This window comes from Neovison vison, chromosome 4, assembly GCF_020171115.1.
Source record: "Neovison vison isolate M4711 chromosome 4, ASM_NN_V1, whole genome shotgun sequence".
NCBI classification, from domain to species: domain Eukaryota; kingdom Metazoa; phylum Chordata; class Mammalia; order Carnivora; family Mustelidae; genus Neogale; species Neogale vison.
Window position 1 is genome coordinate 9,828,339 of NC_058094.1, and position 15,824 is coordinate 9,844,162.

General features: G+C 36.0%; 1 protein-coding gene across 2 annotated transcripts in view; it reads right to left on the minus strand.

The window, feature by feature from the left end:
• Window positions 1-15,824, minus strand: part of EFR3A (EFR3 homolog A) — a 117,528-nt gene that overhangs the window by 37,675 nt on the left and 64,029 nt on the right. For both annotated transcript variants that reach the window (XM_044244933.1, XM_044244934.1), the window contains 3 exons: window positions 13,459-13,537; window positions 9,444-9,579; window positions 2,866-3,033 (listed from right to left, as the gene is read on the minus strand). In XM_044244933.1, the coding sequence (XP_044100868.1) occupies window positions 2,866-3,033; window positions 9,444-9,579; window positions 13,459-13,537 (383 nt within the window). The remainder of the gene's footprint in view (window positions 1-2,865; window positions 3,034-9,443; window positions 9,580-13,458; window positions 13,538-15,824) is intronic.

The following is a 15,824-nucleotide window of genomic DNA, read 5'->3' on the forward strand; positions in this document are numbered from 1 at the left end:
ATTATAGGTCATGAAAGCAATTTAATTCTCTGAAAACAAGCACAGTTGATTTGACGTCTTATCTTAAAACATCACAAAAATTTCACAAATAATCCAAATAAATTTGAGTCACCATAAAAATTAGGTGTACCACACACAGGTCTAACTGTTTTAAGGAATATCAAAAATCTCTCTGCTATACTGAGAGTCCATGGGAATACTGGATTTCCATTATGCTTTGTCTTTTCACTCACTCCAAAAATCTTAAGCACCTACTATGTGTTACAGTACTAAGTAAGAAACACATGGGGCTTTGCCCTCATGAGGATAATTTCTGTGCGCATAAGACTGTAGCTAGGTGAAACAGATGTATGGCACCAACCAGATCAACCACATGCATCCAACAAGGGGAGAACTACATGCACCACAAAATCCTAGTACGGGGCCTTCCGAATATAAACATTCAATATGTAAGTGTGGAATGCTGGTGTATCATGCATATATATATGCATATCCATAAATTTACAAAGAATATAAAAAAGAGAAACTTTGTATTACATATTCCAAAGGATGATTACAAATAAGTAGCCTATACATAAGAAAGTTATGCAGATAAAAGACACAAACTGGGCTCCAAAATAAATTTATGCATGACTCTATTTTTTGCAGAAACTATTAGCACCATTAGCACCAAAAACTATTAGCAACCATTAGAAATTAGGTACTAAGCCCCAGAGATAATACTCAATTTTGAAATTATTGTAGCAATCATAATTCCATTAAAACATGATCTGGATATTCTAAAGATACTGGGAGGGGAAGGTTAAAGTGGAATAGGAGTTTGCTTACTTTAATCTGTATTTTACTTTAAAACAGCCAGATCATTGTATTTCCCCCCCAAAATTCTCATGGCTTTTTCTTTTTTAAAGGATGTTCTTAACCCTTTTGTTATAATTTAACCATGTTTTTAAGGAAAAAAAAAAAAAAAACGTGAAATTAAAGCCTAAGGTGGTGGTCCCCCCAACTTGGTTTCTAATACCATCCCCCAGTAAAAGAAGCCATAGCACTTTGAGAAATGAGATTCCATGGCTGGGACAGGAAATATAAAATGGGCCTCAAACAGCTTAAACCAGTGAGGCTGTGCTCAAAACAAAGGGAGGATATTACAAAGACATGAGGGATGGGAGTTCCCACTGCCCCAATCTGGGACAATTTCAGCACCAAAATATAATTATAAATGCAGAATGGATTTTGAAGCCTAAAAATAAGTCCATAAGCTTGTATCAATAATAAAGATATAAATACTTGCATTCCTACGTACATACACAGGGAAGAAAAAGGGACTCCTGCTCATGCAGAACACAAAGTGCCACCTGCCAGCTGTGGAGGGAGTGCCAAGTTTGAAAACCATCCATTTGCAACATTAGTTTGGTAAAGACAAGTTCAGGAGAGATTTATAAATGGTTACTAAACTCAGGGGGAGGTATGGGTGAAAAGCAGAATATCCACATGGTCTAAAAGCATATCCTCAGAGACTGCTTACTGTTTGCAAGGATAAAAACTGAAACCATACAACAGAGAAACAGAACACTTTGAGAGATCAAAACTTACAGCACCAATGAGAAGTAAACGTACACTGTACACCTCTCTGTACATAATACCCCAAGAGGAACGTTATCACTTATGTGGTACCCAGCCAGGAATGAACACCAGAAAAACCCAAATGAAAAATTTTTTTAAAAAGGGAATTTTTTTTTAAAAAGGGAAAATTTTTTTCAAAAGTGTCCTCCTAAAAACTCCCATATCAGAACCAAAATGTTCCAGACTAAAGGAACTCAAGAAATATTACAACTAAATGCAATTTGTGATCCCAGACTGAATCCTGCATGTAAGGAAAAACATGCTCTAAAGGAAATTCTTAGGTCAAATGACAAAACTGAAATATGGAAGTCTGACTAATGAATACACCAATGTTAAATTCACTGATGTTGGTATGTAAGAATCTTATTCTTTGGAAAAGTTCTCTGTGATAAAGGACCATGATGCATATGCACTTAATCTCTAGTGGTTTAGGGAAAAAATGAGAATATATATATATACCTACCTCTTTCTATACATTTATATATGCACAAATATGTACACATACGCATACATACATTCACACACAGAGAAATGGGAGAGGAGGGAGAAGAAAAGATAACATAAATGATAAAATAAATGGCATAAAATATTAATAGATGAACCTGAGTGAAGGGTACATAGTGAGTGTTCTTTGTCCTACCCTTATGTTTGTTTCAGAATATCAAGTTTTTGTTTTTGTTTTTCTTTTTCCAGATTTTATTTGTTTATTTGACAGACAGAGATTACAAGTAGACAGAGAGGCAGGCAGAGAGAGAGAGAGAGGGAAGCAGGCTCCCTGCTGAGCAGAGAGCCCGATGCGGGACTTGATCCCAGGACCCTGGGATCATGACCTGAGCCGAAGGCAGTGGCTTAACCCACTGAGCCACCCAGGCGCCCAGAATATCAAGTTTTTTAAAAGTCTGAGCCAGGGAATTTGGGTAAATTGGAAGGGGAGGTGAACCATGGGAGACTGGGGACTCTGAAAAACAGTCTGAGGGGTTTGAAATGGCGGGGGTGTGGGAGGTTGGGGTACCAGGTGGTGGGTATTATAGAGGGCACGGCTTGCATGGAGCACTGGGTGTGGTGAAAAAATAATGAATAATGTTTTTCTGAAAATAAATAAATTGGGAAAAAAAATCTAAAAAAAAAAAAAAGGCTGAGCCATCGTTCACCTTTGACTAATGTACTCTAAGAGACAAGTAACTTTCAGTAAAAGCTCTTTTAATCACTTTCACAAAATAGTTTGGAAAGGTGAAACTTACTCACCTATTGTTTGGATGATAGCATTCTGCACAATCTTCTCATCATTGTCTTTGGAACTTGAGTTTAAATTAACACTGCCTACGGATCCCCCCTGTAAATCATTTGCTTCAAATTCAACACTGAGACGCAGATGCTTCAGGAGGGTGTTAAAGACTTCCAGCACTGTGGGTCCTGTAAACAAACTCTAAATGAGTTTTTCCAATGTTATATAATCAAAACCAATTCTCACATTTCTCAGAGATTTTTGGATATTTCCAGAATCGTAAAAAAGTAAATGAGAAATCCCTAAGGAAAAAGTCTCCCGGCTATTCCAGCATTTACGGGGCATCTCATAGCAACTGACCATTTGAACCTCTGGTACAAACCACACAAAATGTGTATTTGCATATAAAAATTACAAAAACTTTCCATCTATATAATCTTATCCACTCAAAATGACATGTAATAGGACAGTATTTAACTTGCTTGTTGGATCAGAACCCACAGAATCACAATACCATAGCTCACTGTAATGTCGGAAATTTATTTTGCATCTTTTGAAGATGAAGAAGGGATAATTTGCCTCCGTTATGAGAAAGAAACTAGCCAATTTATCAGATTCAGGTAAATGAAATTTGTTTTCTGCTTTTAGTTCTATAAATATTCTGCACCTGTGTGTCACACTATTGGTGTTTTTTACTTCTGCTTCCAACTTTTAATTGCAATCTTCTCCAGAACAGGCAGCCATGGTCAAATACTTCTTCAAATGTACAGAGCTTAGTACATAGTACCTCATACATAAAAGACACTAGTGTGATAATTCAATGTAGTATCTGTTTCATTTAATATTTCAGATTAAGTAACTTTTCAGTTAAACTGATTCCATCTCTTTGAGAGATAAATTATAATAATAAAAAGTCCATATCCAAAATGCCCACTCCTGTTTGACACTGAATGAGCACTAGAGTATTTTAGTAGCTAATGTATTTCCACTTTGATTCTGAAGCAAAAAAAACATAACCAGATTCTTCTATTAAGTTTAGTAATTCTATCATGGCCTCTTCCATTCTTCTAAGGACATGCAAGTGGAAAATTGACCTCTGATCTGTCTCTTCTCTTTGTTAACCCTATAGTTAGTCATTATCCAATCCTGTTTACATTCCCATTCCTGTGCTGCCATCAAAGGTCAAGTTCTTTCCCTTGTGCATACAATGCTGTAACCGCTTGTTATTTCTGAAGTGTCCTACGTTTTTCAGCCAGATGTATTACTTATCCTACAGCACATCTTTGATAAAGATTACATTAAATAACTAAGGATACCAATCAACTGTAGAATTACATCCATGATTTGGCTGCAACTTTAACATTTTAAATTTCTCTGACTTCCTCCACACTACCACACATTCTAGCCAAATGGGCTATGTAATATTTTGCTCTTACCAAACCAATTTCTATCCCTGGCTTTCTGAAGAAATGTGAGCAAACCTGCCCTGAACACAGCATTAGGTAAAGTTGTCTAACTTCAAGTAAACTCTAAGTTTCCTGCATGTATATCTTCCCAAATGCCTAGCACATAATTGGAATTCAAAAATCTTTTTCATGTTATTTTTAAAATTTAAATTCAATTAATTAACTTATAGTGTATTGTTAGTTTCAGAGGTAGAGTTCAGTGATTTATCAGCTATATATAAATCCAGTGTTCATTATATCACATGCCCATCACCCAGTTACCCCATTCTCCCACCCACCCACCTCCCCTCCAGCAACCCTGTTTGTTTCCTATGATTGAGTCTCTTACGGTTTGTCTCCTTCTCTGATTTTGTCTTGTTTCATTTTTCCCTCCCTTACCCTATGCTCCTGTTTTGTTTCTTAAATTCCACAAGTGAAATCATCTAATTATCTTTCTCTGATTGAGAAATACTCTCTAGTTCCTTCCATGTCCTTGCAAATGGCCAGATTTCATTTTTTTGATGGCTCAGTAACAGTCCATTGTATATACCTGTCACCTCTTTTATATCCACTCATCTGTTGATGGACATCTGGGCTCTTTCTATACTTTGGCTATTGTGGATATTGCTACTATAAACATTAGGGTACAGGTGTCCCTTCAGATCACTGCATTTGTACCTGTGGGGTAAATACCTAATAGTAAAAATTACTGGATTATGGGTTAACTCTAACTTGTTTTTTGTTTTTTTTTTTTTTAAGATTTTATTTATTATTTGAGAAACAGAGAGAGGGAGTACAAGGAGGCAGAGTGGAAGAGGGAGAAGCAGGCTCCCCACTGAGCAGGGAGCCTGACATGGGGCTCGATCCCAGGACCCAGGGATCATGATGTGAGCTGAAGGCAGACACCTAACTGACTGAGCCACCTGGGCCCCCCGTTTTAACTTTTTGAGGAACCTCCATCCTGTTTTCCAAATGGCTGTACTAGCTTACATTCCCATTAGCAGCATTAACAGGATTCCCCTTTCTCCACATCCTTGCCAACATTTGTTGTTTCCTGAGTTGTTAATTTTAGCCATTTTGACTGGTATGCAGTGGTAACTCACTGTGGTTTTGATCTGAATTTCCCTGATGCCCAGTGATGTTAGCATTATTTCATGTGTCTCTTGGCCATTTGTATGTATGTCTTCTTTGGAGAAATGGCTGTTAATGTCTTCTGCCCATTTCTTAACTGGATTATTTGTTCTTTGGGTGTTGAGTTTGATAAGTTCTTTATAGAGTCTTCATACTAGCACTTTATCTGATAAGACATTTGAAGACAGCTCCTCCCATTCTGCAGGTCTTCTTTAGGTTTTGTCCACCATTTCCTTTGCTGGGCAAAAGCTTTTTACCTTTTTTTTTTTTTTTTTTTTAAAGATTTTATGTATTCAATTGACAGAGAGACACACAGCGAGAGAGGGAACACAAGCAGTAGGAGTGCGAGAGGGAGAAGCAGGCTTCCAACTGAGCAGGGAGTCCAATGTGGGGCTCGATCCCAGGACCCTGGGATTATGACTTGAGCCGAAGGCAGACACCCAATGACTGAGCCACCCAGGGGCCCCAAAAGCTTTTTATCTTGACGAAGTCCCCACAGTTCATTTTTGCCTTTGCTACCCCCTTGTCTTTAGAGACGTGTCTAGTAAGAAGTTGCTGTGGCTAAGGTCAAGAGGTTGCTGCCTGTGATCTCCTCTAGGATTGATGGATTCCTGTCTCATATTGAGGTCTTTCATCCATTTTGAGTCTATTTCTGGGTAAGGTGACAGGAAATGGTCCAGTTTCATTCTTCTGCATGTGGCTGTCCAATGTTCCAAACACCATTTTTTTTCCCCATTGGTTATTCTTTCCTGCTTTGTCATAGAGTTGAGGGTCCATTTCTGGGTTCTCTATTCTGTTCCTTTGATCTATATGTCTGTTTTTGTGCCAGTATCATACTGTCTTGATGATTACAGCTTTGTAAAAGAGCTTGAGGTCTGGCACTGTGATGCCACCAGCTCTGGTTTTCTTTTTCAACATTCTTTTGGCTATTCGGGGTCCTTACAGGTCCCATACAAATTTTAGGATTATTTGTTCCAGCTCTGTGAAAAAAGTTGATGGTATTTTGATAGGGATTGCATCAAATGTATAGATTCTTCTAGGAAGTATAGACATTTTAACAATATTTTTTCTTCCAATCCATGGGCATGGAACATTTTTCCATTTCTTTGTGTCTTCCTCAAATTCTTTTTGACTGTTCTATAGTTTTCTGAGTACAGATCCTTTGCCTCTTTGGTTAGGTTTATTCCTACATATCTCATGGGTTTTTGGTGCAATTGTAAATGGGATCAATTCTTTAATTTCTCTTTCTTCTGTCTCATTGTTAGTATATAGAAATGCAACTGATTTCTGTGCATCGATGTTATATACTGTCACTTTGCTACATTCCTGTATGAGTTCTAGTAATTTTGAGGTGGAGTCTTTTCAGTTTTCCAGAGTCTCATGTCATCTATGAAGAATAAGAGTTTGACTTCTTTGCTGATTAGTATACTTTTTATTTCTTTTTGTTGTGTGATTGCTGAAGCTAGGACTTCTAGTACTACACTGAACAACAGTGGTGAGAGTGGACATCCCTGTCGTTTTCCTGATCACAGGGGAAAAGCTCTCAGTTCTTCCCCGTTGAGAATGCTATTTGCATGGGCTTTTTATATGATTTTTTTATGATAGTGACGTATGTTCCACTATCCCTCTGTGGAGAGTTTTAATCAAGAGAGGATGCCGTACTTTGTCAAATGCTTTTTTTACATCTATTGAGAGGATCGGATGCTTCTTGTCCTTTTATTAATGTGGTGTATCATGTTGATTGATTTGTGGATGTTGAAACACCCTTGCAGCCCAGGAACAAATCCCACTTGGTCATGGTGAATAATCCTTTTAATGTACTGTTGGATATTACTGGCTAGTATCTTGGTGAGGATTTTGGCATCCATATTCATCAGGGATATTGGTCTGTAATTCTCCTTTTTGGTGGGGTCTTTGTCTGGTTTTGAGATCAAGGTAATACTAGCCTCATAGAAAGAGTTCGGAAGTTTTTTCTTCCTTTTCTATTTTTTTGAAATAGCTTCAGAAAAATGGATACAAATTCTTCTTTAAATGTTTGGCAGAATTCCCTGGGAAGCCATCCAGCCCTGGACTGTTGTTTATTGGGAGATTTCTGATTACTGCTTCTATCCTTGCCAGTAATGGGTCTGTTCAGGTTTTCTATTTGTTCCTGTTCCAGTTTTGGTGGTTTATACATTTCTAGGAATGCATCCATTTCTTCCAGATTGCCTAATTTGTTGTCATATAGTTGGGTCATAATACATTCTTATAATTGTCTGAATTTCTTTGGTGTTGGTTGCGATTTCTCCTTTTTCATTTAAAATTCTATTTACTTAAGGCCTTTCTCTTTTTCTTTTTGATAAGTCTGGCTAGGGGTTTATTGATCTTACTAATTCTTTCAAAGAACCAGCACCTAGTTTCATTGGTCTATTCTACTGTTCTTTTGGTTTCTATTTCACTGATTTCTGCTCTAATCTTTACTAATTCTCCTCTCCTGCTGGGTTTAGGCTTAATTTGCTATTCTTTCTCCAGCTCCTTTAGGTTTAAGGTTAGGTTGTGTATTTGAGACCTTTCTTGTTTCTTGAAAAGTCTTGTATTACTATACACTTCCCTCTTATGACGGCCTTTGTGCCATCCCAGAGAGTTTGGACAGTTGTGTTTTCATTTTAATTTATTTATTTGAACTTTTTAAATTCTTCTTTAATTTCCTGGTTGACCCATTCATTCTTTAGTATGATGCTCTTTAACCTCCATATATTTGTGTTCCTTCCAAATTTCTTCCTGTGATTGAGTTCAAGCTTCAAAGCACTGTGGTCCAAAAATATGGAGGGAATAATCTCAATATTTTGGTTTAGTTGAGACCTGATTTGTGACACAGTATGTGATCTACTCTAGAGACTGTTCTACATGCACTGGAGAAGAATGTGTATTCTGTTGCTTTAGGATGAAATGCTCTGAATCTATCTGTGAAGTCCATCTGGTCCAGTGTATCATTCAAAGCCTGTCTCTTTGTTGGTCTTCTGCTTAATGATCTGTCCACTGCAGCGAGTAAGTCCCCTACTGTTACTGTGTTATTATAGATGTGTTTCTTCAATTTTATTATTATGGTTTATATAATTGGCTACTCCCATGTTAGAGGCACAAATATTTATAATTGGTAGATCTTCTTGCTGGACAGGCTCTGTAATTATGATATAGTATCCTTCCTCATCTCTTATTACATTCTTTGGTTTAAAATCTAATTTGTCTGATATAAGGATTGCTACCTCAGTTTTTCTGTGATGCCCATTAGCATGATAATTGGTTTTCCATGCCCTCCAGTCTGGAGATGTCTTTGGGTCTAAATGAGTCTATATCACTAATTCTCTGTTCTGCCTCATTTATCCTAGCAGTGAGAGCATATTGCATCTCATGAATAGCCTTTTTGATTTCAGCTTGTTCAATTTTAGTTCTTTCATTTCTCCAGAAAGGAATTCTCTAGTGTCTTCTATGTTTTCTTCAAGTCCAGATAATATCTTACAATCATTATTCCGAACTCTAGTTTCAACATCTTATTTCTATCCATAATGTTTAAGTCCCTGGCAGTCAGTAATGCCTCCTGTTGTCTTTTTTTTGTGGTTAAGTTCTTCCATCCTGTCATTCTTGAAAAAGTGGTCACTTCTCTATTTGTAGAATTGCAGCAATTCTTTTCTTAGATCTCCAATTGAGTTCACAGGTGTTCAGAATGATTTAATAGCTATCTAGCTGAATTTCAGGGACCAGATGAAACTAGGGTCCCCTATGCCTCTGCCAACTTCTTCCTCCATCTAAAAATCTTCATTAGAAAAAAGGAGGAGGGAGAGAATGATATAGTGGAAAATGCTTAAGTATACACTAAACAAGTCTGAGAAATTCCAAGAGAAATTGTAGCATATTTAAAAACATTATTTTTAAGGAGTTTTCCATACACTGCTATATCTACCGAAAAAAATTCTAGAATAGATTAAAGCATTAATTTTTTTTTGAGTTTTTTTACTTTGTTTTGTTTTTGTGCTGACACTCACCTATGGAACCTTTAGCAGCAATGGCAACGGCCTCTAACAGAACCTGGATGATACCTGCTCGAACCCGTGGAGAATCTTTTTTACGAGCATCAAGGTGTCCTAGGATCTCCTGAATTACATGGTGAGAATACTGAGCCTAAAAGAAGCAAAACAATACAGAGAGATGTATGAACAGTTACATGCATACTGGCTGGATTCTTAAGAATGGAAAACCATGTGTCACTTAAATGTCCAACTATAGGAGACTGGTATTCCTGTTACAGAACAATATGTAGCCACTACAAACCCATGCTTTTTAAGACTAAATACAAATACTACAAAATATTTAGAATGCCCTGTATAAAAGAAGCAAGTTGCAAAAACTACAATTAATAAAATTCACTCTGTTCTTTAAAACAATACATAGGACTACAATTATATACACCTAAATACTGACAGTGGCTAGGATTCATTAGAAGTTTTATTATCCTCACAATTCTTTGTAATTTCAAAGAACATTTATATACTCTTATAATCTGATAATAGGACAAATCTTCAAAACTAAACAGATATAGCACTTCTCTCTTACCCAAACTAGATAAATATTATTTCTCATTATGGACTCCTAACAACACTAAATAGTCAAAACTCCTATCTCATCAAAAGCCACTATCAAAATGAAAATGTTATTGGTGTATACCTGATTAAATTTAAATCAAGGCAATATCAGAAGATCTGCAATTTACAAAGGCAATTTTATCATAGATATATAAATCTGATCACAATGAATATTAAAACCTAAATCTAAAATAGGATAGCTAGAGAATGTTTAACTATAAAATATATATATATATATATATATATATATTTTTTTTTTAAACAGAGTAGCAAAGTTTTGTTTTTTTAAACTAATAATTACACCCAGGAATCATGAGTGGGTCTACTACCAGTTTGTAAAAATCCAGCAACAAACAAAATAGGCAATGGCCCTGATTTCCACATCTGTGTTTGCTCTCAGGCCCCACCACTCTGTTTTCAGACTGGTTACCTCTCTCTCCTTTGGAATGGGTAGCCTTTTATTAAAAAGAAATGCCCAATACATAATGGATCCTCTGCTCAAAAGCAGAAAAGAACTCCCCTCCACCTCTAACAACATAACCAAATTCACTGCCAGGTATTTCTGGTATTTCTGTCATAACACAGCTAGTTTTTTAACAACCCAAGGTAAGCATTTTCACCTTTACTTTCTACAGTGTTAAAACAGAGGAATGCCAGATAGACAGATACACATGTACACAAAACTTGAAACTGAACTCCTTGCCCAGGAAGCTGTATACTTCTAATGTGTGAACCTCATGCAAACAGAGCCTTACAAACAGGATGGCAATGTGACTCGTTGTCTAAACCAGGACACTTCAGAGAGTGAGAGTATTAATAATTATATAAAGCAGGGCTATCCTAAGCAAAGCATAGCACCTGTTCACAACAGCTCAAGAATTCCACCATAGATGAAAAGCACATGGAGCGATAGGAACAAATTGCAATGATGTTAATTATACTATACCGAGTTTCTGACACAGGTTTACCAAGCTATTGCGTACCTGTGGTAAAACTCACCCTCACACTGAAGTTTAAAGCAACAGTAACGGATGAGTAGCTTTAAGAAGCAACACAAAAGGGTGGTTAAGTACATCTGTAAGCCTTAGAGTCAGATTTGCCCAAATTCAAATTCAGCCTCCATCATTTAATAGCTTAATAGAGTACAGCTTAAATAAGGACTACGTAACCTGTCTGTACCTCAGTTTTCCTCATCTACAATATTTAGAAAATAAAAAATTATTTTGTAGGATTGTTATGGCACTTAGATGAATTCATTTGTGTAAAGAACCTAAACTTGTGTCTACCACAGGAAATGCACTCAATCTAGCCATTATTACTTACTTTTAAAATGGTGACTCCTGGGATAATATGTTACTACTAAATTAAACACAACAAAAATGACAACAAAAAACATCTGATTCAGAAGCAGGTGCCACGCACTGTTCTATACACAGTATGTGTCCAAACCAACAGTTCCAGGAAGCAGCCTAACTCAATCACACTGTGTACGTCACAGTGCAAACGAGGCAGGTTTTTAAGGAACTTGTCAAAGTCATGCATAAACTCTAACGGAGAGCCTAGCCGTTGAATCTCAGCCCAACCTCAGAGACCAGCTCATGAATACAATACCTTATTACCTGCAACAAATCAATTTAGCACAAAAGATAAGCTTTAAATATTTTCTCTTTACCACAAATGCTCTATTATTTTTGAAACTATCTGAAACTATATCTATGTAACCCCTTAGGGATATAATACCGGTCAGGCTAGTTAATGTTTTGCGGAGAGAAGAAAAAATGTTCCCCAAGAATGATTCCCATAAATAATTTTGATAGTAAACAGCAATTAAAACAAATTTATCAGAAGTTTTAAATGTATTGGGATAGTTCTATTAAACAGAAATTCCCATTCTACTGGGTTCTACCATTTAATTTTTGATCAATGGACTTCATAAAACATATGCTACACTTAAAGCTATTTCCAAAGAAATGCTGTGGACCAGGAGTTTCTGAACATATTGAATCAACCAGTATTTACTGATTCTTTAAGTTTCTTTGACTTTATTTATTAGTTTACTTCATCCAAAAAAATTTCATTTAGTAACAAAATCTTAATGAGGAAGGCAAATTAAGAAACACAAGGCTACAGAAGACCAGGAGAACAGTCTTAACTATACCTACAGACTGCAAGATCAACTTCTTAGCTACTAAATTAAAATTAAATTAAAAGATCCTAAAAGTTCTCATAAGAAGGAAAAAAAAAATACTTGAAACTATGTGAGGTGATGGATCTTGAATAAATGACTACAGTAATCATTTTACAATATATCCAATCATTGGGCTGTATACCTCAAACCTAAACAATGTTACCTATCATTTACGACTCAATAAAAGTATAAAAATAAATTTTTTTATATTATCCTACCACATCCAAACCAACTTTATAATAACGAGTACTTATCGAAAACCCACATTATGGTACACTAGCATTAACCTACTCATTGATTTACCCCAAAACTTGTGGAACAGAATACCCAGAATTTGAATCCTGACTTCACTTTCTACCTGTGTGCCTTTCAGTGAGGTACCTGAACGCTCTAAAGATCAGTTTTCTGATCTGCAAAAGAAGAATAGTAACAATATCTACTACATAAAATGAGAATTAAAACCAGGAAAGCAAATAGGTTATGTGCACAGTACATAGTACAGCTAGCACGTGATAAATTGGTACTTTTATTTTAAAATATAAATGAATCACTCAATGCAGGCATTAAAGTTTTCTTTTCAGAAATTAAAAACTAGAACACAGAGGAATAATTTGCCCAAGTTCACACAACCAGTAAACAGCAGATCTACGAAGGGAATCCTGGTATGACCTGCCATGTTCCTTTCTTACTCTACCTTATCTCCTTTGAATTAATGATGACTTTTTAGGGCATAAAAAAAACAAAGACTGTGTTAAAAAAAAAAAAAAAGACTTAAAATCCCACTTGTACTAAGAGCTATGTGGGTCTGTTCAGGTTTCAAAGAGAACCAAGGTGTGGTGCTCTGCAGTAGATAAAAGTGTTTCACTGTGAGGTTCTAGTATAGACTAGGGGAGTTAATACATGTATCATTACATAGTAAAAGCTCAATAAATGCTATTTATTATCAGCTATAAGCTACTGTAATAAATTTCAGTTCCAATACCAGTTTATCAGTGAAATATATATACACAATAAAAATATTCAAATAAATGAGTAATAAACTGCATCATCATGAAATCTTTTCTTTTTAGTAAATATCTTTTCATATTTGCAAATAAAAAAATAAGTGGTAAGTAAAAATGAAACAAAAAACAAAATAAGAACATGTTGCATATCTTACAGTGTTCTACATCTCTGATGACAGAGACGTACAGAATCAAAATTACTTAAATATGATAAACCAACGCTTACCTGAATGGAATACATTATAATTTTAAAGCAGTGAACTGCAAATTCATTGGGATCCCATAGTTTGTGATGGTCTAGATGCCTGTAATTAACAAGAAAATTACTTTAAGTATTCCCTTTTTCATTCCATGTTCTTCCTATAGAACCCTTAACAATATGTAAAATTGTATTCTAAAATGTAGCACAGAGAAGCAAAGGAATGAACGATGTGTTAGAGAGCTTAAGAGCCATGAAGTAAAAAGGGAAAAGACCTTAAAACACTTTTAGCCAAGTTTTCAAAAGAACAAGCATCCAATGAGAGTGAGCTCCATTTGAGGAGCCAATGGCTAAGAAGTTTTCTAATTAAAAACCACCAACCAAAGACCAAAACCCTAATCCTCAGGTTTAGGAATCCCATCAAGATAAAGAGAAGGTTGGGACACCTAAGTGGCTCAGTTGGTTAAGCGGCTGCCTTCAGCTCAGGTCATGATCCCAGCGTCCTGGGGTCGAGTCCCACATCAGGCTCCTTGCTCGGCAGGGAGCCTGCTTCTCCCTCTGCCTCCAGCCTGCCACTCTGTCTGCCTGTGCTTGTGCTCTGTCTCTCTCTCTCTCTCTAACAAATAAATAAAAATTAAAAAAAAAAAAGATAAAGAAAAGGTTAACAGAAGTCCAAGAGGAACAACAGCAGCTCACCTCTAAAGGAAACAGAACTGGATTCATAGATCCCTCACCAGGAGCAACAACAGAAAGCAGAAAAGAACAGAATAATACCCTTAGAGTACTGAAATATATTAATTCAGCTTAGTATTATACACTGAGCAAAACTTTCAATGTGGATAAAATAAAGACATGCGATAAAGCCATTTCTCGAGCACTTACTTCAGGAAGAAAGAAATAAAAATGATTCCAGAATAAAGAACAGAAAGGCAAAAAGTAAAGTTGAGCAACGAAACTGAACAATATACAAGTTAAAATACAAACACTGAAAAACATAATACTTAATTTGTGAAACTGAAAAACATACTAGCTGGAAGTAGACATTAAGACAAAAGAATTTAACCTTGTATTCCTAAAGAAGAAAAAGAAAATATTAAACTTTACACCAAAAAAATGAGTGTTAAACTTTAAATTTTATATAAAAATGAATGTTAATTTCCTAAGAACACTCAAAGCAGAAAAATTATGTAAAAGCAAAAGCTTGTGATTTTAAAAACTGACAGCAAACTAGAAATAAGACAGAATTCTCTTAAGCCAAGTTCTCTAAGAAATAAAAAAAGCCTCCACAAACATCATGCTGAGTGGTAAAATGGTATGGGATTCTTGAAAATGGGGTTAAATTCTGGCATTCGAATGCCACGTAGGAACTGTCACTTCAGACAAATGATCTCACCTCATGAATTTCAGTGTCCTTACAGGGCTGTTGGAATGATTAAACAAGAACTCATGTAAAAATACCTAGCATGGTATATGGCACAGAATAGGTAATGAATGTCAGTATTTATGGCCCTTCTCTAGATAATATGAATCATTTAAAATGATCTTTTAAAACCAATGACTTAGCTCTGGTGGAATTAATTTAAATTGCTTTGGTATCAGAACTTCATTTTCTTACATTTATTTTGTCCTTATTTTAGTTCAGTTTTCAGAAAAGAAATGGTAAATTTGGTTGAATAATTCTTTTGGTTATGGTCTTTCAAGCCGTTAGTCTATACCCTGGCAGGTGTTTTTATATATATTTAAATTTGTAACTAAAGGCAGTGTTGACTAGGGCTGTCTAGGACAAGCAGCAACACACCACATGGAGGGAAAAGCAAAGCAACGTTCCAGTTTCGGTGTGCTTGTTACCTTTGTAAGAAGAGCCCCACCAAGAGCTACCGGCTCCAGTAGCAGTCACACTGCAATGGAACCCACGACAACTAGATATGATTTTTTCTAGTAGTTTAGTAGTAAGGGGAAAGGAAGAGGGAAGGAATTTCCAAATACAGAACCAGTGATTCTCAAATCATTTTTCTCAGACAACATGTATCAAAATCACCTTCGGATTTGGTTAAAAACAGCAACAAGCAGATTTCAGGGCTCTCTACTGTGTCCCAGTCCCAAGAACCATGGGGCAAAAGATCTTACACATCCAGAAATTTTTAAGTACAATTAACTTCTGAAAACCACTATCCTGGACTTAAATATACAATTTATTACTCTACTATCTTTGCAAAGCAGGTAAGGGGTTCCAGTTTGAGCAGCCTCTGATACACAACAAGGAAGAAAAAGTAGAGCTATAAACTGGGTGAAATCTTTGAAAGCGAAAAAAAAATGAATTTAACTCAATCACTTCTAAAACAAGAACTGGCACAAAATATATTCAGTTCGAACAAGAATAATTCTAATAATCA